The sequence below is a fragment of the Watersipora subatra genome, chromosome 1 (assembly GCF_963576615.1).
Source record: "Watersipora subatra chromosome 1, tzWatSuba1.1, whole genome shotgun sequence".
NCBI lineage: Eukaryota > Metazoa > Bryozoa > Gymnolaemata > Cheilostomatida > Watersiporidae > Watersipora > Watersipora subatra.
In genome coordinates this window covers 30,901,010-30,925,495 of record NC_088708.1, presented here as the reverse complement: position 1 = coordinate 30,925,495, position 24,486 = coordinate 30,901,010, and the positions used below count along the sequence as shown (strand labels likewise).

Here is a 24,486-nt window from a genome sequence, read left to right as displayed (position 1 = left end):
ACCAAATAGCAAAATTCATCAGAGAAACTAAATAGTTACAAAAAAGTAAAGTGGAATCGTTTTGACAGACCGGGAAATATTCGACTAGCTGTTTTTGGTTTTTGACCCGCTCTCCGCTCTTTTTTAATGTTCATGCCAAAATAGTGTGTACGTACGTGTTGTTTTGAGGTTTACTTTTGTGCTTAACCATACCTTATCATCATGATTCGGTGTATTTAATGAGAAAAAACTACGCGTATGGCGTTATCAACCGCGCTATTTTAACTTGTTTAACTTGAAAGCTCTACTCTTAGTATTGTTGTGGAAGTCAGCGCTGACTAGCCACTTGCAAGTGGTTTCTGCGTACAAGTTGCCTTACACCGAATGAGGAATAGCTCTCATGCACAACTGTAATTGTGGCAAGCAAGGTGTCTGGTGAATAATGGCTCTTTATTTACACAAGCTTTATAAGCATGAAAAGATGTAATGCTGAAATGAGTTAATAACAAATACTCAACCAGTTACACTTGTAAATGTAAGAATGTTAAGATATATATATATGTTACAAAGATATACAAAGCTGCACAAAGGTAAGTTAATGTTACCACGCTGTTCTTAATGAACATTAAGAACATAGCTATGTGCTCTTTGTTGTCTCTCACTAGGGTATCTTCTCTTGTTGCATATCCTTACCCCTCCTGCTTAACACTGGAGCACCTTTGCTTATATAGCAAGTGCTGGGTGTTAATCTATGGGCTTTCTGCGCAAGCTAACTTTTGGGCTAATCCGAAAATGGTTGAACACTTATGATAATTAGAGAAAGCTCAGCTCAGCAAATCCATTACAATATTCTATCATTCTATTAGACTGAAATAGATGGTTCGGATTTTTCACTCAATAAATAGTACGAAGAATTCGCGTAATTATTAGAGCTTTATTTTCATTAAAAATTTGCAATTTTGTCGGAACAGCTCAACATTTACCGGACGGCCGCTAAAACAGGTATTTAAGACTATTTACTGAGAAAAATTGGGATTTACTGGGAAAATTAGCAAAAACTACAGCTATAAGTTATTCTTTCTGCTATCAAGTAAAATCACATGAGGATTAAGTTGGCAATATTAGCTTGATCGCGTAAAGACACAAGATACAACTGGCTCGCTTCCATTTCTTTGAAGTTCAAATTGCTAAATACAGTGATGAAATTTATAATAGCCCTTAGAGGTTTGGGATTTGTGACAGTATAGAAGTTTTTGTTTTGTTATACTTACTTCATTGCTACACCATACAATTCAAAAACAGTGTACAGTACTTGATGATCATACCTGGTTCGTCAGCTGATATGGAGCAAACATTTCGTGAGCTCATGCTGTGCAGGCTAAAACCAATGATATACAGACCCCATATACAGGGTCTGTATATCATTGCTAAACCCACAACCAGCTTGGACTATATAAGGCTGCAAAGCTTGCATTGTGTGCTAAGAATTTCGTAGTCTAATTCAGAAGGCAGCCAACGAAAACCTCATTCTCCACCAACTAGACGTCAAAGGGGCCTATCTCAATGCTCCTATTGATAAAGAAATATATTTAGCTCCACCGCTCGGTTATGAACCTAAAACTTACGCTCTCGAGAAACTCACATATAGACTCAACAAATGATGTATGGACTAATACACAGCGGATGTATGTGGTTCGAAACACTAACTAACTTTCTAAAATCAAATGGATTCAAATCAAATTCTCATGACCCCTGTGTGTTACCAACGGTGAGGAGAGTTGCGAGGAATACATTTTACTTGTATTCTGAGTTGACGACATTATCTTGGCAGGATAATCTACAAAATACATCGAAACTACCAAACAACTCCAAAGTAAATTCGAAATCGATGATCGTGAAAAGCTCAACTGGTTCCTGGGTATCGATTTCAAATGAAACACTGACGGAAGCTACACTATCGACCAATCCAGATATGCCAAACAAGTACTAGCACGCTACGACATGGCTGAATGCAAATCAGTATTCACCCCAAGCACCAGCGGAATACAACTCCAAAAGGCTATACCGATGACGAATACGAACAAGTTTGCAAATCCGGGTTTCTCTATCGCGAGGTAATTGGCAGTTTAATATACTTAACGACAGCGATGAGACCAGATATCAGTTGGACTGTATCTAAGCTTTCGCAATACCTTGATAAACCCGGACCAGCCCAAGTCACGGTGGTAAAACATTTATTACGTTATCTCAGCGGTACTGTAACGCATGGCCTAACCTACTGCCCAACTAGTGGTATACTCGAAGGTTTTGCTGACTCTGACTGGGCGGGTGACGTAGACGATCGTCGCTCCACAACAGGATTTATTATGACACTCGGTTCAGCGCCTATCAGCTGGAGATCAACCAAGCAATCAACCATAGTATTATCAAGCTGCAAAGCAGAATACGTCGCATTGAGCGAGGCCACCAAAGAAATGATTTACCTCTGATCCTTCTGCTCCTCACTCGACATAAAACAACCCGAACAAAACACTATGTATTCAGATAAGCAAGGTGTATTGGCTCTTACAAAAGGGGAGGGACATCATTCGCGGTCCAATCATATCAACATTTGTCATCACTTTATCCGAGAACAAACCAGTATCATTTACAAACACATCGCCTCCGAGTCAAACATCGCCGATGTACTTACAAAACCTCTTGAGAAAATCAAACACTTTACTGCCATTAGAATACTAGGAATGAGCGTTATTGATTGAGGGGGTGTGTTAAACTAACAATAAAACCGCTATTTTATTACTTATACTACAATGTTATGTTTAGCAGTTGCCTCCACCATGGACAAGAAAGAACAACTCCTAAATGTGATCATTTTATATTCACTATTTTTATCCTAAAATCCTCTGTGCGTTTCTCTCATCCTGTATAAATTATGAAGGCAATACATGTTAATCAAAGCTCACACTATTAAATCCATGGCATCGAACTCTATCTCAACACAGATTCCAGCGCATGAGAATCAAAATGAAAAATGTTTCGAAATATTATCATTTTTTCATTTTGATTGTTTCCACTTCGTTTTCCCACCCAGTTTTTACTTGGATTTTAACGGTGGTAATTACTGATCAAGGAAATATTTATCAACTCTGGCCCACATGTTTATATAAATATTTTTTGTTCCAATCAAAAATATGTTCTATTAAAGGTTTTTGGTTATTTTCAAATGGATATAATCTACAGTTAACAGAAATACAAGTATTTAGGTAGTGCGCGGTCCGAGCATGCTCTGATGGTATACTCGCAATAGTTATTGAATTCTTATAAATGACCGATTCGCTAAATACAAAATAATTTTAGTTTGAGTACAAGCAATTAAAAGATACAAGAATTTTATAAAATATAAAATGACCACAAAAATCATTGTACTTATTTGTTAGTCTATCATTGAACTACTACTACTGGCAGTTTCATGACAGTTGTTGCCTTCAACAACGTCATTCATGAAACTGCTAATAGTTAATCAACAGAAAATTAACAAAAAACCGAAACCATTTTTAACCCTATGCGTTGCTCCAATAGCTGCAGAGCACTTCATTTTTAGTACTCGTATTAATTCTGAATTCCATCATTAGTAGGTAAGTGGAAGCAGTAGGATATATGCTGTATGGGTGTATAAGGACATATTATATAGTTTGTAACTTATTTGTGCAGTTTGGGTTGTTTGAATGTAAAGCTTTTTTACCTTCTACTTTTTATTAGGCCCAGCAATAAACAAATGGTTAGTTAATGGTGCAGAATATACACAAGTTCTGTACTCATAATTCACAAGTTGGCCTATTTGTGGATAATGAATAAATTTCTCCTTGAATTTTTGGTGAGAGAATAGAATGCAGTGAGTTTACAGTATACTACGGTATGAACAGAACAAGTTCAATGTAACGTTGTCAAACAATAATATCAATTACTATTGCAAAACTAACAACGTATGTTTGACAAGTATACATTGAATTTGTTCTGTTCATACTGCGGTATACTCTAAATGCTGTTATCACTTTTGAAAATTCAGCGCGACTTCTCAGCTATGTATGAAATGAATGGCTGCTCTAAAGCAATAAAATTTTGCAGTTACTCCGAGACCCTTTATGATCAGTAAGGTTTTTAATTAGGTCTTACAAGCAAAATGGCCACCAAATTTACTGGACTGCAAACTTTGGATGTGGAGAAATTTGAAAAAGAGAAGCAACTGAGAGAGATCGGTAGTCAAGCTGTCTGGTCACTATCATCATGTAAACCAGGTGTGAAATTTTCTTACTGCTCATTCATCTCAAGTTGGCATCATTCATCTCAAGTTGGCATCATTCATCTCAAGTTGGCATCATTCATCTCAAGTTGGCATCATTCATCTCAAGTTGGCATCATTCATCTCAAGTTGGCATCATTCATCTCAAGTTGGCATCATTCATCTCAAGTAGGCATCATTCATCTCAAGTTGGCATCATTCATCTCAAGTTGGCATCATTCATCTCAAGTTGGCATCATTCATCTCAAGTTGGCATCATTCATCTCAAGTTGGCATCATTCATCTCAAGTTGACATCATTCATCACAAGTTGGCATCATTCATCTCAAGTTGACATCATTCATCTCAAGTTGGCATCATTCATCTCAAGTTGGCATCATTCATCTCAAGTAGGCATCATTCATTTCAAGTTGGCATCATTCATCTCAAATAGGCATCATTCATTTCAAGTTGGCATCATTCATCTCAAGTAGGCATCATTCATCTCAAGTTGGCACCATTCATCTCAAGTAGGCATCATTCATTTCAAGTTGGCATCATTCATCTCAAGTTGGCATCATTCATCTCAAGTTGACATCATTCCTCTCAAGTTGACATCATTCATCTCAAGTTGGCATCATTCATCTCAAGTTGGCATCATTCATCTCAAGTTGGCATCATTCATCTCAAGTTGGCATCATTCATCTCAAGTTGGCATCATTCATCTCAAGTTGGCATCATACATCTCAAGTTAGCATCATTCATCTCAAGTTGGCATCATTCATCTCAAGTTGGCATCATTCATCTCAAGTAGGCATCATTCATCTCAAGTTGGCACCATTCATTTCAAGTAGGCATCATTCATTTCAAGTAGGCATCATTCATCTCAAGTTGGCACCATTCATCTCAAGTAGGCATCATTCATTTCAAGTTGGCGTCATTCATCTCAAGTAGGCATCATTCATCTCAAGTTGGCACCATTCATCTCAAGTAGGCATCATTCATTTCAAGTTGGCATCATTCATCTCAAGTTGGCATCATACATCTTTAGTAGGCATCATACATCTCAAGTTGGCATCATTCATCTCAAGTTGGCATCATACATCTTTAGTAGGCATCATACATCTCAAGTTGGCATCATTCATCTCAAGTTGGCATCATTCATCTCAAGTTAGCATCATTCATCTCAAGTAGGCATCATTCATCTCAAGTTGGCACCATTCATCTCAAGTAGGCATCATTCATTTCAAGTTGGCATCATTCATCTCAAGTTGGCATCATACATCTTTAGTAGGCATCATACATCTCAAGTTGGCATCATTCATCTCAAGTTGGCATCATACATCTTTAGTAGGCATCATACATCTCAAGTTGGCATCATTCTTCTCAAGTTGGCATCATTCATCTCAAGTTGGCATCATACATCTTTAGTAGGCATCATACATCTCAAGTTGGCATCATTCATCTCAAGTTGGCATCATACATCTCAAGTTGGCATCATTCATCTCAAGTAGGCATCATTCATCTCAAGTTGGCATCATTCATCTCAAGTTGGCATCATTCATCTCAAGTAGGCATCATTCATCTCAAGTAGGCATCATTCATCTCAAGTAGGCATCATACATCTCAAGTTGGCATCATTCATCTCAAGTTAGCATAATTCATCTCAAGTAGGCATCATTCATCTCAAGTAGGCATCATTCATCTCAAGTTGGCATCATACATCTCAAGTTGGCATCATTCATCTCAAGTTGGCATCATTCATCTCAAGTTGGCATCATTCATCTCAAGTTGGCATCATTCATCTCAAGTTGGCATCATTCATCTCAAGTAGGCATCATTCATCTCAAGTTGGCATCATTCACCTCAAGTTGGCATCATTCACCTCAAGTTAGCATAATTCATCTCAAGTAGGCATCATTCATCTCAAATAGGCATCATTCATCTCAAGTTGGCATCATACATCTCAAGTTGGCATCATTCATCTCAAGTTGGCATCATTCATCTCAAGTTGGCATCATTCATCTCAAGTTGGCATCATACATCTCAAGTTGGTATCATTCATCTCAAGTTGGCATCATTCATCTCAAGTTGGCATCATACATCTCAAGTTGGCATCATGCATCTCAAGTTGGTATCATTCATCTCAAGTTGGCATCATTCATCTCAAGTTGGCATCATTCATCTCAAGTTGGCATCATTCATCTCAAGTTGGCATCATTCATCTCAAGTAGGCATCATTCATCTCAAGTAGGCATCATTCATCTCAAGTTGGCATCATTCATCTCAAGTTGGCATCATTCATCTCAAGTTGGCATCATTCATCTCAAGTAGGCATCATTCATCTCAAGTAGGCATCATTCATCTCAAGTAGGCATTCATCTCAAGTAGGCATCATACATCTCAAGTTGGCATCATTCATCTCAAGTTAGCATAATTCATCTCAAGTAGGCATCATTCATCTCAAGTAGGCATCATTCATCTCAAGTTGGCATCATTCATCTCAAGTTGGCATCATTCATCTCAAGTAGGCATCATACATCTCAAGTTGGCATCATTCATCTCAAGTTAGCATAATTCATCTCAAGTAGGCATCATTCATCTCAAGTTAGCATAATTCATCTCAAGTAGGCATCATTCATCTCAAGTTGGCATCATACATCTCAAGTTGGCATCATTCATCTCAAGTTGGCATCATTCATCTCAAGTTGGCATCATTCATCTCAAGTTGGCATCATTCATCTCAAGTTGGCATCATTCATCTCAAGTAGGCATCATTCATCTCAAGTTGGCATCATTCATCTCAAGTTAGCATAATTCATCTCAAGTAGGCATAATTCATCTCAAGTAGGCATCATTCATCTCAAGTTGGCATCATACATCTCAAGTTGGCATCATTCATCTCAAGTTGGCATCATTCATCTCAAGTTGGCATCATACATCTCAAGTTGGCATCATTCATCTCAAGTTGGCATCATTCATCTCAAGTTGGCATCATTCATCTCAAGTAGGCATCATTCATCTCAAGTTGGCATCATTCATCTCAAGTTGGCATCATTCATCTCAAGTTGGCATCATACATCTCAAGTTGGTATCATTCATCTCAAGTTGGCATCATTCATCTCAAGTTGGCATCATACATCTCAAGTTGGCATCATTCAACCCAAGTAGGCATCATTCATCTCAAGTAGGCATCATACATCTCAAGTTGGCATCATTCATCTCAAGTTGGCATCATTCATCTCAAGTAGGCATCATTCATCTCAAGTTGGCATCATTCATCTCAAGTTAGCATCATTCATCTCAAGTTGGCATCATTCATCTCAAGTAGGCATCATTCATCTCAAGTTGGCATCATTCATCTCAAGTTGGCATCATTCATCTCAAGTAGGCATCATACATCTCAAGTTGGCATCATTCATCTCAAGTTAGCATAATTCATCTCAAGTAGACATCGTTCATCTCAAGTAGGCATCATTCATCTCAAGTTGGCATCATTCATCTCAAGTTGGCATCATACATCTCAAGTTGGCATCATACATCTTTAGTAGGCATCATTCATCTCAAGTTGGCATCATTCATCTCAAGTTGGCATCATTCATCTCAAGTAGGCATCATTCATCTCAAGTTGGCATCATTCATCTCAAGTTGGCATCATTCATCTCAAGTAGGCATCATTCATCTCAAGTAGGCATCATTCATCTCAAGTAGGCATCATACATCTCAAGTTGGCATCATTCATCTCAAGTTAGCATAATTCATCTCAAGTAGGCATCATTCATCTCAAGTAGGCATCATTCATCTCAAGTTGGCATCATACATCTCAAGTTGGCATCATTCATCTCAAGTTGGCATCATTCATCTCAAGTTGGCATCATTCATCTCAAGTTGGCATCATTCATCTCAAGTTGGCATCATTCATCTCAAGTAGGCATCATTCATCTCAAGTTGGCATCATTCACCTCAAGTTAGCATAATTCATCTCAAGTAGGCATCATTCATCTCAAGTAGGCATCATTCATCTCAAGTTGGCATCATACATCTCAAGTTGGCATCATTCATCTCAAGTTGGCATCATTCATCTCAAGTTGGCATCATACATCTCAAGTTGGTATCATTCATCTCAAGTTGGCATCATTCATCTCAAGTTGGCATCATACATCTCAAGTTGGCATCATACATCTCAAGTTGGTATCATTCATCTCAAGTTGGCATCATCCATCTCAAGTTGGCATCATTCATCTCAAGTTGGCATCATTCATCTCAAGTTGGCATCATTCATCTCAAGTTGGCATCATACATCTCAAGTTGGCATCATTCATCTCAAGTTGGCATCATTCATCTCAAGTTGGCATCATTCATCTCAAGTTGGCATCATTCATCTCAAGTAGGCATCATTCATCTCAAGTAGGCATCATTCATCTCAAGTAGGCATTCATCTCAAGTAGGCATCATACATCTCAAGTTGGCATCATTCATCTCAAGTTAGCATAATTCATCTCAAGTAGGCATCATTCATCTCAAGTAGGCATCATTCATCTCAAGTTGGCATCATACATCTCAAGTTGGCATCATACATCTTTAGTAGGCATCATTCATCTCAAGTTGGCATCATTCATCTCAAGTAGGCATCATTCATCTCAAGTTGGCATCATTCATCTCAAGTAGGCATCATTCATCTCAAGTTGGCATCATTCATCTCAAGTAGGCATCATACATCTCAAGTTGGCATCATTCATCTCAAGTTAGCATAATTCATCTCAAGTAGGCATCATTCATCTCAAGTTAGCATAATTCATCTCAAGTAGGCATCATTCATCTCAAGTTGGCATCATACATCTCAAGTTGGCATCATTCATCTCAAGTTGGCATCATTCATCTCAAGTTGGCATCATTCATCTCAAGTTGGCATCATTCATCTCAAGTTGGCATCATTCATCTCAAGTAGGCATCATTCATCTCAAGTTGGCATCATTCATCTCAAGTTAGCATAATTCATCTCAAGTAGGCATAATTCATCTCAAGTAGGCATCATTCATCTCAAGTTGGCATCATACATCTCAAGTTGGCATCATTCATCTTAAGTTGGCATCATTCATCTCAAGTTGGCATCATACATCTCAAGTTGGCATCATTCATCTCAAGTTGGCATCATTCATCTCAAGTTGGCATCATTCATCTCAAGTAGGCATCATTCATCTCAAGTTGGCATCATTCATCTCAAGTTGGCATCATTCATCTCAAGTTGGCATCATACATCTCAAGTTGGTATCATTCATCTCAAGTTGGCATCATTCATCTCAAGTTGGCATCATACATCTCAAGTTGGCATCATTCAACCCAAGTAGGCATCATTCATCTCAAGTAGGCATCATACATCTCATGTTGGCATCATTCATCTCAAGTTGGCATCATTCATCTCAAGTAGGCATCATTCATCTCAAGTTGGCATCATTCATCTCAAGTTAGCATCATTCATCTCAAGTTGGCATCATTCATCTCAAGTAGGCATCATTCATCTCAAGTTGGCATCATTCATCTCAAGTTGGCATCATTCATCTCAAGTAGGCATCATACATCTCAAGTTGGCATCATTCATCTCAAGTTAGCATAATTCATCTCAAGTAGACATCATTCATCTCAAGTAGGCATCATTCATCTCAAGTTGGCATCATTCATCTCAAGTTGGCATCATACATCTCACGTTGGCATCATACATCTTTAGTAGGCATCATTCATCTCAAGTTGGCATCATTCATCTCAAGTTGGCATCATACATCTCAAGTTGGCATCATACATCTTTAGTAGGCATCATTCATCTCAAGTTGGCACCATTCATCTCAAGTTGGCATCATTCATCTCAAGTTAGCATCATTCATCTCAAGTTGGCATCATTCATCTCAAGTAGGCATCATTCATCTCAAGTTGGCATCATTCATCTCAAGTTGGCATCATTCAACTCAAGTTGGCATCATTCAACTCAAGTTGGCATCATTCAACTCAAGTTGGCATCATTCAACTCAAGTTGGCATCATTCAACTCAAGTTGGCATCATAAATCTTTAGTAGGCATCATTCAACTCAAGTTGGCATCATTCAACTCAAGTTGGCATCATTCATCTCAAGTAGGCATCATACATCTCAAGTTGGCATCATTCATCTCAAGTTGGCATCATTCATCTCAAGTAGGCATCATTCATCTCAAGTTGGCATCATTCACCTCAAGTTGGCATCATTCATCTCAAGTAGGCATCATACATCTCAAGTTGGCATCATTCAACTCAAGTTGGCATCATTCAACTCAAGTTGGCATCATTCAACTCAAGTTGGCATCATTCAACCATGTTGGCATCATAAATCTTTAGTAGGCATCATTCAACTCAAGTTGGCATCATTCAACTCAAGTTGGCATCATAAATCTTTAGTAGGCATCATTCATCTCAAGTTGGCATCACTCAACTCAAGTAGGCATCATTCATCTTTAGTAGGCATCATTCATCTCAAGTTGGCATCATACATCTCAAGTTGGCATCATTCATCTCAAGTTGGCATCATACATCTCAAGTTGGCATCATTCATCTCAAGTAGGCATCATTCATCTCAAGTTGGCATCGTTCAACTCAAGTTGGCATCATTCAACTCAAGTTGGCATCATTCAACTCAAGTTGGCATCATTCAACTCAAGTTGGCATCATTCAACTCAAGTTGGCATCATAAATCTTTAGTAGGCATCATTCATCTCAAGTTGGCATCATTCAACTCAAGTAGGCATCATTCATCTTTAGTAGGCATCATTCATCTCAAGTTGGCATCATTCATCTCAAGTTGGCATCATTGAAAGAGAGCGTAAAATTAATACTCTTATAATCTTAGATGAAATATTCATTCAAATATAACTTGTACTTTTATGGATTGAATGCGAAGACTAACCATAATTAATGAGAATTCATTAGCTTGCATCCTACTTTGTATGCAGTATAATTACTCTTCACATGAGCTTTTTTTGAGGCTAAAGGCTGGTTCACACTATACTGTCGTATTTCAGCGTTGATGCCACAATACTTCGGTGATGGTCGATGATAACGATGTTCACACTATTAAAACCCCATCTGCGTTTACATCAGCAAATACTCTGTGACGTAGTGTTCTCTTTTTTTTTAAATTTTTGCGAAGAAATCCCTTTGTTTTTGCTTGCTGAAATCAAATACTAGTCCCGCAGTGACTGTCATAAACGGAAATTAATAAATCATGCTATCCACAACCGCAAATTACCATCGCTAAAATGGTTCACAATCGAAAGGAGGCCGCCGATACTCAGCGAAATATCGGAAAAGTTCGACAGCTGCAAACTTTCCCGACGTGTCCGCGCTGCTTTATTGATGCTATTAGTTTACGGTTCAAATAATCGCTGATGAACGCCGAAAGGAAAACGCTGACAAACGGCGATATAGTGTAAACCAGCCTATCGGCAGCAATAGTGTTGTCACACTGTAAATCCATACTAGAGCAATGACAGCAAACTGACTTCAATAGTTAAACCATAACTGTCACAACATTTTTATCGTATTTTCAAGGTAAATCACACACGCTGTTTCCGATTTTGTACTCAAAATAAAGATTGGTCCACTAACTTTTGAAGTCATGAAGGCTTTTTTAAAACCATTCAGTATCCGTCTCGAAAACAGAACAATCGGTACAACAATCGGCCCATAAATGTGTGATGTAGCCTAGCTTTTTGGGAATGGAAGTTAGGAATTTTTTTTCCTATTTAGATAGGCTACGTCACATATTTATGGGCGGAGCTTGTTGTCCCGATTGTGTTGTTTTCGAAACGAATATTGAAACGCTTTAAAAAGCATTTGTGGCTTTAAAAGTTAGTAGACCAATCTTTATTTTGAGTACAAAATCGGAATCAGCTTGTCTGATTTACTTTGAAAATACGATAAAAATTGTACGTGACAGTTATGGTTTAATGTAAAGTATGGCTGCATAAGATTTATGTCAGTATCCATATAGCCAATTACAACATTCACAACCTATATTCATAACCATTCATAACCTACATTCACAACATATAGCACATTACAACAATCACAACCTTCTTTATAATGGCATAAGGTACATGCAAGAGTAACATAAAAATACATGTAAATCTTGGATGAACAGGGTTAGACTTCTCAAATATGCTGACCCAGGAGAATGCGTCTTGTAGGATACGCGTTTACTAAGTAAGACTTTTGTTCTAGCTTGTGTAAACTTAGAATTATCAGGTTGACATCGCAACATTGGTAATATAATATATCTTGTACTGAGTATGACATTGGAGATATAGTCATAAAATGGTGCCTCCATTTAATTTGTCGTTATAAATATAGCAGTGTATATGGTATCCGAATTTAATTTTCTCAGGTTTTGGAATTCAGCAGTTGCGAGAGCCAAGCACAACAAAATTCTGGCAATCGGATGATGCTACTCCCCATTACATCAACATTCAGTTTAAGCGCAAGATGCTCATATCAGACCTTTGTATCTACATGGACTATAAGAATGATGAAAGCTATACACCCAATAAGTGAGTTGGACTGCAAATATACTCTGACTCCTATCAGTTATATTCCTCCTAGTTATCCAAACTTTGATTAACTTGCCAGCACATACAGCAGTAGATTTTTCTCTACATCAGTAGTTAGGGCCACTTATGATCAGTTGGTCAGTTTTCGAGTCCCACAAAGGTCACTGGTGATGTTATGAAGAGTTTCCTACTTTCATCGCGTCTGGGCTGCATCAGACAAAAGTCTGTAGGCCCTGCTCAGAAACAGCCCCAGGTCGCTTTCTTGCAGGAGTATCACACTACAATTAATCCATGAGTTTTTTCTGTGCATCAACTAGCTAACTAAATGGGTGCTCTGTTGTGGAATCTAGCCACTTTAACTTTCCCTTGCATTTATTGGTACGGAAAACAATTGTTTGAAAACAGAAAAATCACTTTACAGTTATAAAGATTTTACATTTGAGCAATGGCTTCATCTACGCAATCTGCAGCTATTCATGCCCTCATGAAAGTTTTCCGAGTCTCTGTTAGAATATACCTTTCGGGATGGGAAGCTGTAAATAAACAAGATTAATCTATTCCTACATCTACTGACGCCTCTGAATACTGTTTGGAACAGTGTGTACGTTGTTGCTATTTAGTTGTATTTTGTACTTTGGAACACTGTTGCAGCTATTGGGTGATTCTACTGTCACATACAAACAGCCAATGGTGTTGTGTGTTAGCATTTTAAAGGAGATAGTCATATTGACCACTTTATATGTAGCCTTCATTTCTATCTTTTTGTCATAGGATATCAATTCGAGCTGGTGCACATTTCCATGACCTAGTTGAGGTGGAGCTGATTGAACTGCATGAGCCAAATGGGTGGGTGCGAGTGCCTCTTCGCAATCGTAGCAATAGGATGGTTAAAGCTTTCATGCTGCAGGTAAAGTTAGGCTCTACATGAAAGACTTGCATAATGCTGTGTTAACGGATTGTTTAACTTGGCCATAGTTTTTAGTACCTTTAAAACCGTGTGCAGAAAAGAGAAACACACTCACAAAAAGTCAGAAATTGTTGTGGAATGGTGAGAATACTTATGAAAATTACCCCAAACAGAGTGGTCATTGTTTTTGTAGATCGTCATTGTGTCAAACCATCAGAATGGTAAAGACACTCATTTACGGGAGATAAAAATTCATTCGCCGATGTCCCAGACAGAATTGAACCCGCACACCGCACTTATCCCTCCCAAGTTTAGCAGTGTCGATATGATGCAGTTTGCCATACGCTGATAGCGGAATGGAAGGTTGTTAGAGCAGATGGAAGAAATACTAACATTTTAACTGCAGTTTTATGGATATGCTGAAGGGCAAAGGATGTTTGTGAAACTGGCAAGACTATTCACGCAATCATGCTTATCCTTGTCAGTTCTTGGAATTTAATGCTGTCTCGGAAACTGAGTTTGTGTTTATAACTTTCTTTGTATGACCTGAAGGAGATTGTTTGTCAATGATGGATAGTTTGTCTATTTCTACATCTACCGAATTTGCGCTTATCAGTCTAAAAAAAACTTGGTGAGATGTGTGATAAATGATTGCAGTAGTCACACCAACTCACCAAGGTTTGTGTGTGATGTTTGGTGAGATTTACAATATAATTTGTTTATTTGCTAGTTTTGTTTTTTATACACTTTTCATCAAAGCTATTTATTAAGGACGATGTGTTGTGTTTTGTAAATAACCTACAATGTGCCATATTTAATTCTGACCACACTTGCAAAATCTGTATAAGCAGAGTAATGGCACACTGACAGCAAAACAATCTCATTTGATGTCAAGTGAACTAAGTGTGTATAAACTAATATATCTAATCAGATGTCTATGTAGTTGGGTGGCGGAAATCATGAGGTTTCAGAGTATTCTAGACAAGCAATTCAGCGAGTATGTACTTGAAAGAGACTTCTAAAACGAGTAATCAAAACACTGTTGCAACAACTTCTTGAGTGAGCGGTGTTCAGATGAATACAGATAAACTAGGTTCACAACATATTTGCATTTTCAATTGGATGATGTAGGGGTGCTGAGTATAGAAAATTCAGAGTTTTTACGAAGAAATTGTGCAAGATCAACAAAAGAGTGGTTGCGCACTGTTAAAGTGTATAAGTTTGGTTTTTTGTAAAATTACCGCTAAGAAAGAAACTATCAGCGCGGCCTGTAAAGTTTTGTTGAGCAAAAATAGCTGCTATCCGGCAAAACGGCCAGTGGGACAGTCAACTGAAGGCATTCAATCTAGTAAAGCAGTTGTTCACAGAATCTTCAGCATCGGCTATGTACGTTTTACTCCGACAGGCTTTTGTTACTATGGATCTTAGCAGTCACAGTGTGAAGACTATATCAGAGTTAGTACCAGATATACCTAGTTCCAAGTATTTGATTAATGATCATGACTCATTGACAGAGATACGCAGCCATGAAGATAAAACTGTTTGATATGAGTGGAGACCCAAAAAAATTCTGCAATATGTCTTGACGGTGAGCAGATCATAAACTGACCATTTTGTAAAGAGACAAGTTCCTAGACATGTTGATTGCCAAGAACAAACGATTTTGGCTTAGGGTTTACAAGTGTGACTCCAAGATTCATTCCAATAATGAAAAGTTCTATCAAGCTCCAGTTGCATTTACCTGGTCATCTCTGTTTGAAACCCATGGTGCTTGATGTTGATATGATAGATTGAATAGAGCAGTATAGTTCAAAAGTAGTACTTTTAAATACTGGTAGATTGAAAAATCACCTTGAAGCAATAAAAATAGGCAGGAAAAATGCTCGGTGCTCCGTAAACTGATAGAATATGTAACGAATAGTTACTTTGTGACAGCCATACATAGTCAAAGGTTTCACTATCTTGCCCTCATTTGCAAAAACCCTACAAGCCCGATGCTAATTCCTATAATTTTATAACAATCACAAATTGCAAAAACGGCTTAAAAAGGCGTTTTAAATCCTTTGTGTAACTCCGGCATTTTTGAAAAGTATATAGCTCAAAATTTCCAAAGACTTTAGATTTGGTTGCATTTGCAGGTTTGTTGAACAGTCTCGAGTGTCTGGGACTGCCATGTGACAAACAGGAATTGTTTAGTTTTTACAAACGAGGGCACATCGGCAAAAGGTTCTTAATTTTAGAGACTACCGATTATTTTATAAGTTTAAAGAATGCAAATGCTTGAAGATTAACTTTGTATTTGTCTCTAGGTAGAAAGTTGTTTAACTAAAATGCTAAATTATATGGTAGCCAGCTATGTGAAATGTTATCGAGATTGATAAGGCAATGCGGAGTGTGCCAAGTAGAGTCAGAGAAGTCTTCTGAACCCAACAGTCACTCCTGATGGGCCCTTGCAAATACATAGAGGTGACCTGCTCCATTTCAAATGCCAAAGGTATTCGCTACTCATATATTACTACTCAGGATACTCAAAGAGGGCATTATTATGGAAATGGCAGTTTATCAAGGTATGTTTTCTAGACAGTGTTTAAAACTGTATAACATTTGATGATGTAGCATGCCTCAGAGCAAGGTCAAATATACAGAAGACTGGCAAAAGTTCGTGAACTAGGATGGCGCAGATTGAATACAGCACTTTACATTGATACTAAACTGTATTTCCTAATTTGTAAGGAAATTGGATACGTTGGCACCATTTTGTACAGATACACTAAGATCATTGTACCGAAGACACTTTGCGTAAATTACTTACCATTGCTGTATCAAGTGGACTCTGACATTGACTTACTTGAAGAAGAGCTAGGAAAATAATGTATTGCCTTTTTACGTCAATTGATATTGAGAGTTTAGCACAAAAATGCAATATATGGCAAAATATTTGAAAGCATCAACCAAATATTCCAAGGGCAACATACCCAAGGCCAAATCAGCCACTTGCTATGTTAACTACATATTTGCTTGAGTGGTAACAAGATATTTACTTGGAGGAGATTCCTGCGCAAGCTGAATTATGGTAACCTACCTCAACGTACTGTCTTCATAATTAAAAGTTAAGGCCCAACTTTGCCAAATTCGAAACAAACTATCCAACTATTTCTAGAATTGAGTCTCAATATCCCTCCAAAGGATATACTGTAACTAATTGCGAAATGCTGAAATGTAGAACAGACTACAATTCATCAAAACACAGCCAAGCAAACGGTCTTGTTGAACAAACAGTGCTAAATATCAAGAAGGTTATGATGGCAGTGATATATACATGTATCTATCACTTGTGAACTAGAAAGACACCCCAAAAGCAGATCTGGGATCACCTTAGCAGAAGAGCCAGGTGCCCTTACCAATGAGTGACCCTCAGCTTGCACCAAAGAAGCTTGACACTGAAGGTTTAGCATATTTGTTCTGAAAGTCATTGTAGAGTGAGCAGCATCAAAAACTGTTGAGTCACCTTGAAGCTGGAGAGATAGTTAGAGTACAGACTCAACATCGTAGTAGTAGCACGGGTTTGACTGATGGTTCATATATTTTGCTAGCACCAAATGGTGGTTCTTATTGAAGAACTAAAGGGACATCTTTTTAATATTTTACCAAGTTTCACAGCGGCACTGAGCAGTTAAAATTGAAATAATGATTTATTTGTTTGACACGCCATCTATTTTATAGCGGAATAATGACAGATCAAACAATTAATCAATCAATCATGAACAGACTATGACAACCATACATTGGTCTCTATTACATTTAGCCTATATCTGTTTATAATGTTAAGTAACAGCAAACGGTCTCAAATACCAATAGTAAAAATATACCTGCTCTGGCAACAAGATCCTGAACTCATCAATAAAAACTAACACTCTTTACGTCTACGACTGCAATAGAGAAGATGTGATGAAATTGCTCATAGCCTTGATTGCAGCCTGTTTTTCCAGCCCGTCAACCTTCCATCATTCTTTGTTTAAGACATGTTGTGTTGTTTTGTGTTTTATTTTAACATAACCGTTTTAACTAATTCTTCAATTCTTGGTGTGTTATGTTGGATTGGGAGGAATTATGTTATACACAATTATGTATGTACATCAGTATTGTATTTGCTTAACAATCTTATTCTATTCTGACTATGTTTAGTTTGTGCGTTTGGTTGGGTGAACTTATATGATTAATACTGGCTCAGACACTAGTAAATCGTTAAGCTATTACAAACAATACTGATGGCACTGATGTTTACCAGTAAAAGATACTTCTTCATATCTTCAAGACCAACAATTAAAATACACAACTACCAACATTCTATAACAATATTGCTAATGACAGAAAGTTTAAATAGCCAATGAAAGCTACAATCTTGGCTAAACGGTCATTTATGTTCTTTCGCTCAGTCCCGAACGTCTACAAGTCTCGACAGTCTAACGAGACCCATGACAGTCCATTGATAGCAAGGCTCAACAGTTAAAACAAAAAAGGCTTTAGCAGTAGAAAGAGTCTCAATAGATGGAACAAAAACAGGATCAGCAGACAAAGGAGAAAAAACTTGAGTCATTGGAGCTGCTCTCTTTTACAGTTGTCTCTGTTTGTCCCTAATTTCATTGGGCAGTTTTCTGACAGGCCAATTCACACATCTTCTCTGATGGATTTGTTTAACTAGAAATGCCTAATTTGTTTGTTGATGCTTCTGAAATTATTGTTTTTCTTGATAGTCCTTTAATGTACCTTTTGTTTGCTATTACTATTCATTTACTCCTTATTAATGCTTGCCTTTACTTACAATTGGTGCTGAGCATGAGGTACGAAGCATGAGATTTGTGTTCTCTTTTTGTTTGCCCACTCAGCAGTGAAGCAATAGGTTTGTTTGACAGTAATGCTGGCCAAAATATTGTTTATTGCCACTTGCCGATATGCTGGTGATTAAAATAAAAAGCACGAAGTAGACACTTCTGGAGTGCAAAGCATGACTCGGAAAGATAACTTAGTAATGCCTCACTCTACTAGCAAATATTCTACCAGCAGCTCATACAAAACATGGTACTCTAGATAAACAATGATTTAAAATAAACCACAACATTATGGAGCAACTTTTAACACTCAAACCGATTGCTGATGGACTTGATTTACCTGATGAATGGAAGACATTTGAAAAAGACTTTGAACTTTTCTGAACCGCTATGTTCAAAGATGACACAAATACTAAGGTAAAAGCTGCACCGTTATTGATAACTATAGGAAGACGAAGCAACCAAATATATGACACTTTTACGTGGACAGATGTGGACAAAAATAATTACGACAAAATGATCACTTAGTTCGACCAATATTGTAAGCCACGCATAAATGTAATGGCCAAAACACATGCATTATTCACTTGTAAACAAGAAAACAAAACTGCAGATGAGTTTATCACGCAGCTGCATACCATCGCTAACTTATGTGACTTTCAAATCATGCATGATCAAAGGATGCTGCGAGCCGTGGTTCTCGAACAAGAAAATGATAAAACCAGAAAAAGCTATTTGAACAACTCAACATGGATTTGACTAAGGCATATGAGTTTTATAGACAAGATGAAACTACTACTAGGGACTATCAAACTATGACTGGTCAGACTAAAAATGAACTAGTGAATTCTGTAAAACACAAACGCCCTTACAAAATGCCTACAAGACTATCACAGGCCAATACCCAAACTACCTTAGCCCTGACATGTGAAATTTCTGGCAGTAACCACCCACCCAGGTCGTATCCTGTATACAGCCGTCAGTGCAATAAGTGCAACAGGTTTAACCACTATGCCTCGGTATGCTGTTTTAAACAGACACCCAAGAGCACACAGGAGTCAGTGAACTACAATGTAGCTCTCTTGAAACTACTTATCAGGTGATGAGGAGCAACAAAATGAACAAGTGAACAGAAAAACTGCAAGTCAAAAATCACAAACTACTCACCACGGTGACAGTCTTAGCCAAAGACAACCAAGAAAAAAAAAAGAATTTAAACTAAACACAGCTGCCTCTTGTAACACTTTGAGCACTTATGACTATGAACGATTAAGGCAACCACACTTGACATGCACAAACGCAACCCTGACTCTGCACTTCCCGAAGCTAGACCCAACTGACCGTACTGGAAAAAAATAGAACCTACACTGTTCGCAAAATTTTGTTGATAGACACCAACCAACACAGCCTACTTTCATGGAGCACACACCAAAAGATGAATTTGATGCAGTTTAAAAAACCGATACATATGATCTCAACTACTTGTTACAACCACATTCACAAACTTCTGACAGACTCTGATGACGTTTTACTGGTCTCGGACAATTTTCCGGTGTCTACAAGATTGTGTTAAAAAAAGGCTGCCAGCTCATACAAGTCCCACCACGTAAAGTTTTCCTTTCAATGAAAAATGACTTAAACAAGGAGGTCAGGAAGCTTGAAGACCGTGGTATAGTTGCTAACATAAATTAAGCACCAGACTAGATTAACCACCTACAGCCGGTGAGAGAAACAAATGGGGATATCAGAGTCTGAGAGTTAGAGTTGCCCTCAGAATCTCAACAAGGCAATTAAACGCAACCAGCCACTCATACCTATGATCGATGATGTAACCCGGAACTGAACCAAGCCATATACTTTTTACTGTGTGATGCAAAGGAAGGATTCTACCAGATATCTTTTGATGATTGCTCGGCAGGACTTACTACCTTTTGGACACCCAAAGGAAATACAATTATCTCCTCATGCCCTTTGATAAGTTTCAATAAAGACTGACTGAAGGACTTATCAGGCTGACTGGAATGACAATAGTGGCTGATGTTGTACTGGTTTGCGGCAGAACTCGCCAACAGCATAGCGACAATCTAAAAGCACTGTTTGAATGTACATAGGCTATTGGACTCAAACTCACCAAGAAAAAGTGCTAGTTTTTACAAAACGATCTACTATATGCCAATCATCTAGTGACCTCAAGCGAAATCAAACCAGACCCTAATAGAATACAACCTATACTAAAAATGGAACTACTACAGACTCACAGGGAATGAAGCACTTGGATATGTGACATATATGTCCATGTTTGTCAACAACTTGCAGCCAAATCACAACAGCTGCGAAAACTACTGAAACAAGAACATTTTTTGAATGGGTTCCAGACTAAGCTAACTCTTTTGACAGACTAAAGACCCTACCGACAAACTAAGACACCTTACAATACTTTGACTTTGCACAGTCAATTTTGTTAAAAACTGATGCGTCAACAGCAGGCATTGGTGCAGCCTTACTTCAGCAAGAAAAGCCAATGGCGTATGCCTGTAGGAGCCTAACGACTTGTGAACAAAATTACTTACCTTTAGAACTCGAATGCTTAATATTGTGTTTGCTGTCGAACGCTTTGACCAATTTATATTTGGACAGAGAGACGTGACAATTCATACAGCCCATAAAAATCTTGTGGCGATTTTTAAAAAGTTAATTCTTAAAATTTCACACAGATTACAAACTATGCTGCTCCAACTACAAAAATAACCTAACGTGAAAGTTAGCTGGCAGAAGGAATCAGAGCGGCACAGAGCAGATCTACTCTCTCAGGGCTCCTACTTTGAGATACCCAAATACACACAGCCTTCAGAACACCTTTTTGCTATTTGTAAAAACAACTAGGGCTCATCGCTACAGGGGTACTTGATTGAAGAGATTGATCAGCCACAGCACAAAATGTCAAATTGCAAGACTTATCCTGTCTTACACAGACCCGCTAAAAGAGACAGATTTCTCGACCTATAAATATATATTGTAACCAGGGAGGAGCTCCCGATAGAGAAAGGAATGAAGCTCGCGGGTTGTTATCTCTAGTAATATGCAAAGGAAGCTTTTAATGTTGCTGTATGTGGCTCACAATGAAATCAATTCAACGCTGTGAAAAGCACGCCACATAGTATTTTGGCTAAAAATGACAAGTGATATTACGGAACATGTTAAAAATTGTCCCGAATGCCAACATGACTCTCTAAGCAAAAGGGACAATACATAATCACAATGTACCGGAAGAACTCTGAACTTACCGGAATTCCGGAGACTGTCATACCTAATAATAGGCCACAGTTCACCTCACACCAATTTGCCACATTTTGCAAGATCTAGCATTTTACACACACTAATAGCTCACCACACCACCTGTAGTTGAATAGCAAAGCTGAATCAGCAGTGAAAAGTGCAAGACACATATTATGTAGATGGCCAGATCTAAAACTTGCCCGGCTAGAATATCAGCACACTCCCTTAGAAGCAACAAATACCAGTTCAATATAGCAACTTTTGGGTCAGTCAACAAAATCAGTAATTCCTCAACAAAGGGTAGTGCATCCTCAAAAATCGTCAGGGGAAAAAAAACAATTAAGACGGAGCATGAAAGATTTAAGAAATGAAAGATTTACAGCTATTGCTCCAAGGACAGCCAGTACTTGTTCGCGACTGGCAAAATCATCATCGCCAATGGAGAAAGAATGTAGTTGACAAGCAACTCAGTGACAGATCATACTCACTGTTCAGTGACGATGACATTATATGCAGAAATCGAAGAGACATTCGCCCACTCGAACTGATGTCAGCAGATCACCAGCTAGCCCACACTCAGGAGACTAAGGTTGCTAGCAGTGTTGAAAAGGAAGCTCCCAAATATGCAACCAACGAGAAAATTTCAGATACCCGACGCTCTCAATGTCCTAGGAAGTCACCCCGATACTTGCAACTATGTTACGTAATAAACTTTGACCTGGACACAAACATTAGTAGTAGAGGAGATTTTGAGTGCACTACTACTATTCAATTACTCCTTATTAATGCTCTCCTTTACTTACAGTCTGTTCTGAGCAAGAGATTTGTGTTTTTCACTTGTTTGGCCACTCGGCAGTTGAGCTTTGGGTTTGTTTGACAGTAGTGCTGTCCGAAGTAACGTTTATTGTCAGTTGCCGATATGTTGGTAATTGAAATAAAAAACACGAACTGGAAATTTCTGGTGAGCAAAGTATGACTCAGAAAGATAACTTAGCAATTTCCACACTTTCAAATAATCTACCAACAATTAACACAAAACATTCCATGTGGTTTAGGCATTTCTTCTTTTTGATATCTGTTGTATATGCAGGTGTCTCTCATGCGCCTGATGATGTTTCAAAAACTTAGGCTAAGGAAACCAGATTGGCTTTAAGAGACAAAGCCTTTTACACAGGCCTACAGGATTATGTAACTTTCGCAGCTTATTGAGGTCTCCAAATATATACATGCATATATGTGAGGGTGTATTATGGAGCATTCTTCTTTCTGCTATAGGCTCGTGAAGACGTGGTGAGTGATTATAAAATATGACGTTGTAGGCAAACCTGGTTTCCAAAAAAAGTTAATTCAGTGACAGTGTTGACAGTGTTGACAGTGTTTAGTGCCCGTGTACATATTTGAGAGTGGTGTAAGGATAGGTGTTCAGGGATTGTGTCACAAGAATTAGTAACCTGTTCGTTTCAGGAAGAGCGAGAGTAAGTATTTGATTACTTTTGAGTGGTGGTCCTGGTAGAGGCGATTTCGATATTCTTAATGATGGGTGCATTCAGGTTCAATATTAATGTATTCTCCAGATTAGTTATTAATTATTAACAATAGTAATGCAGCCAATTTGTATAAGTCTTGGCTAATAGAATTTGGCTTATGTGTAAAACTTACCACTCTGCAAAGGAGTAAGACTGAAGGAGGTCAGGATAATTTTAACGGTTGCATTAAACTGGTTGCATTATTTAGTGCACAAGATGGTCATGCGGCTTTACAATCTGTAGGATTTGGTTTGAAATCACATGACTCTATTTATGAGCATGCCATGGAACACCTACAAAGAATATATGGTGGAGAAGAGACAGTGTATGTTAGGACTATCAATTTCGTTACTTATTCTCAGGCATAGGATTAATACTAAAACGGCTATATGTTAGGAGTTGAGAAACTAAGCAGAAAGTTAAACTTGAGTGGTGATGATAACAGGAAAGATAATTTTTGCGATAGATGTTAATGGACTCCGAGAGTCAAAGCTATAGGCAATTGATACAGGAAAATGATTTATATTGGGCAAGGTTATCAGATAATCTCATGACTAAACAACTTGCTCATGAATCAGAAGCTGTAATAAAAGATGTTAAGGCTACAGCTAGAGGTACCGAGGTTTCATAAGTAATGGCCATTATTTCTAGGCAATCTTAACATAAAACTGGAAGCGCTAGTTGTTACTCTAGTGAAGGTGCAAAAGGTAATAAAATCTCTCAGTAGGAATGTAAGGACTATTATGAGAATAGGTCTAAGAAGCGGTATTCCAAGGTTGGGTGTAGATCTTCGCGTCATGAGTCTGCTACACATGAATGTAGGAGCCAATATAGAAACTCTAGTGGGTCTTTTAGAGATTTTAGTGCTGGTAGAAATAACTGTCGTACTAGATCTAAGGGTGAACTTTCACCTAAAAGTGATAAATGCTACAACTGTGGCAGTTGGTAACACCAGCTGCACAATTGTTTTGCTGCTAAGTGTTTTATTTGCAACAGGAAAGGTCATACTAGTGTTAACTTTGCTAAAAATGGTTCTGAGGACTCTTGGAAACAAGCTATTAACAGGTACTGCGATGATAGAAGTAGCAGTAGCGAAATTGATAGGAGTATGGACAAAGGT

At 38.1% G+C, this 24,486-nt stretch overlaps 2 protein-coding genes across 3 annotated transcripts in view; one reads left to right on the top strand and one right to left on the bottom strand.

Annotated features, from left to right (window-relative positions):
- The window catches only part of LOC137387987 (transcription and mRNA export factor ENY2-like), a 49,228-nt gene extending 34,157 nt beyond the window's left edge, over positions 1-15,071 (bottom strand). The window contains exon 1 of the mRNA XM_068074510.1: positions 15,060-15,071. The gene's annotated coding sequence lies outside the window, so the exon portion shown is untranslated. The remainder of the gene's footprint in view (positions 1-15,059) is intronic.
- On the top strand, positions 192-14,664 carry LOC137404768 (anaphase-promoting complex subunit 10-like). 2 transcript variants are annotated; one of them, XM_068091003.1, is made up of 5 exons: positions 192-331; positions 4,146-4,274; positions 12,666-12,828; positions 13,600-13,674; positions 13,929-14,664. In XM_068091003.1, exons 2-5 carry the CDS (start codon positions 4,160-4,162, stop codon positions 13,981-13,983), a joined length of 408 nt encoding a protein of 135 aa, XP_067947104.1. In that variant the 5' UTR covers positions 192-331; positions 4,146-4,159; the 3' UTR covers positions 13,984-14,664. The 2 variants fall into 2 exon arrangements, with proteins under 2 accessions (XP_067947104.1, XP_067947102.1); XM_068091001.1 differs by having other exon boundaries at positions 13,600-13,735.
- Positions 15,072-24,486: the final 9,415 nt, after the last annotated feature.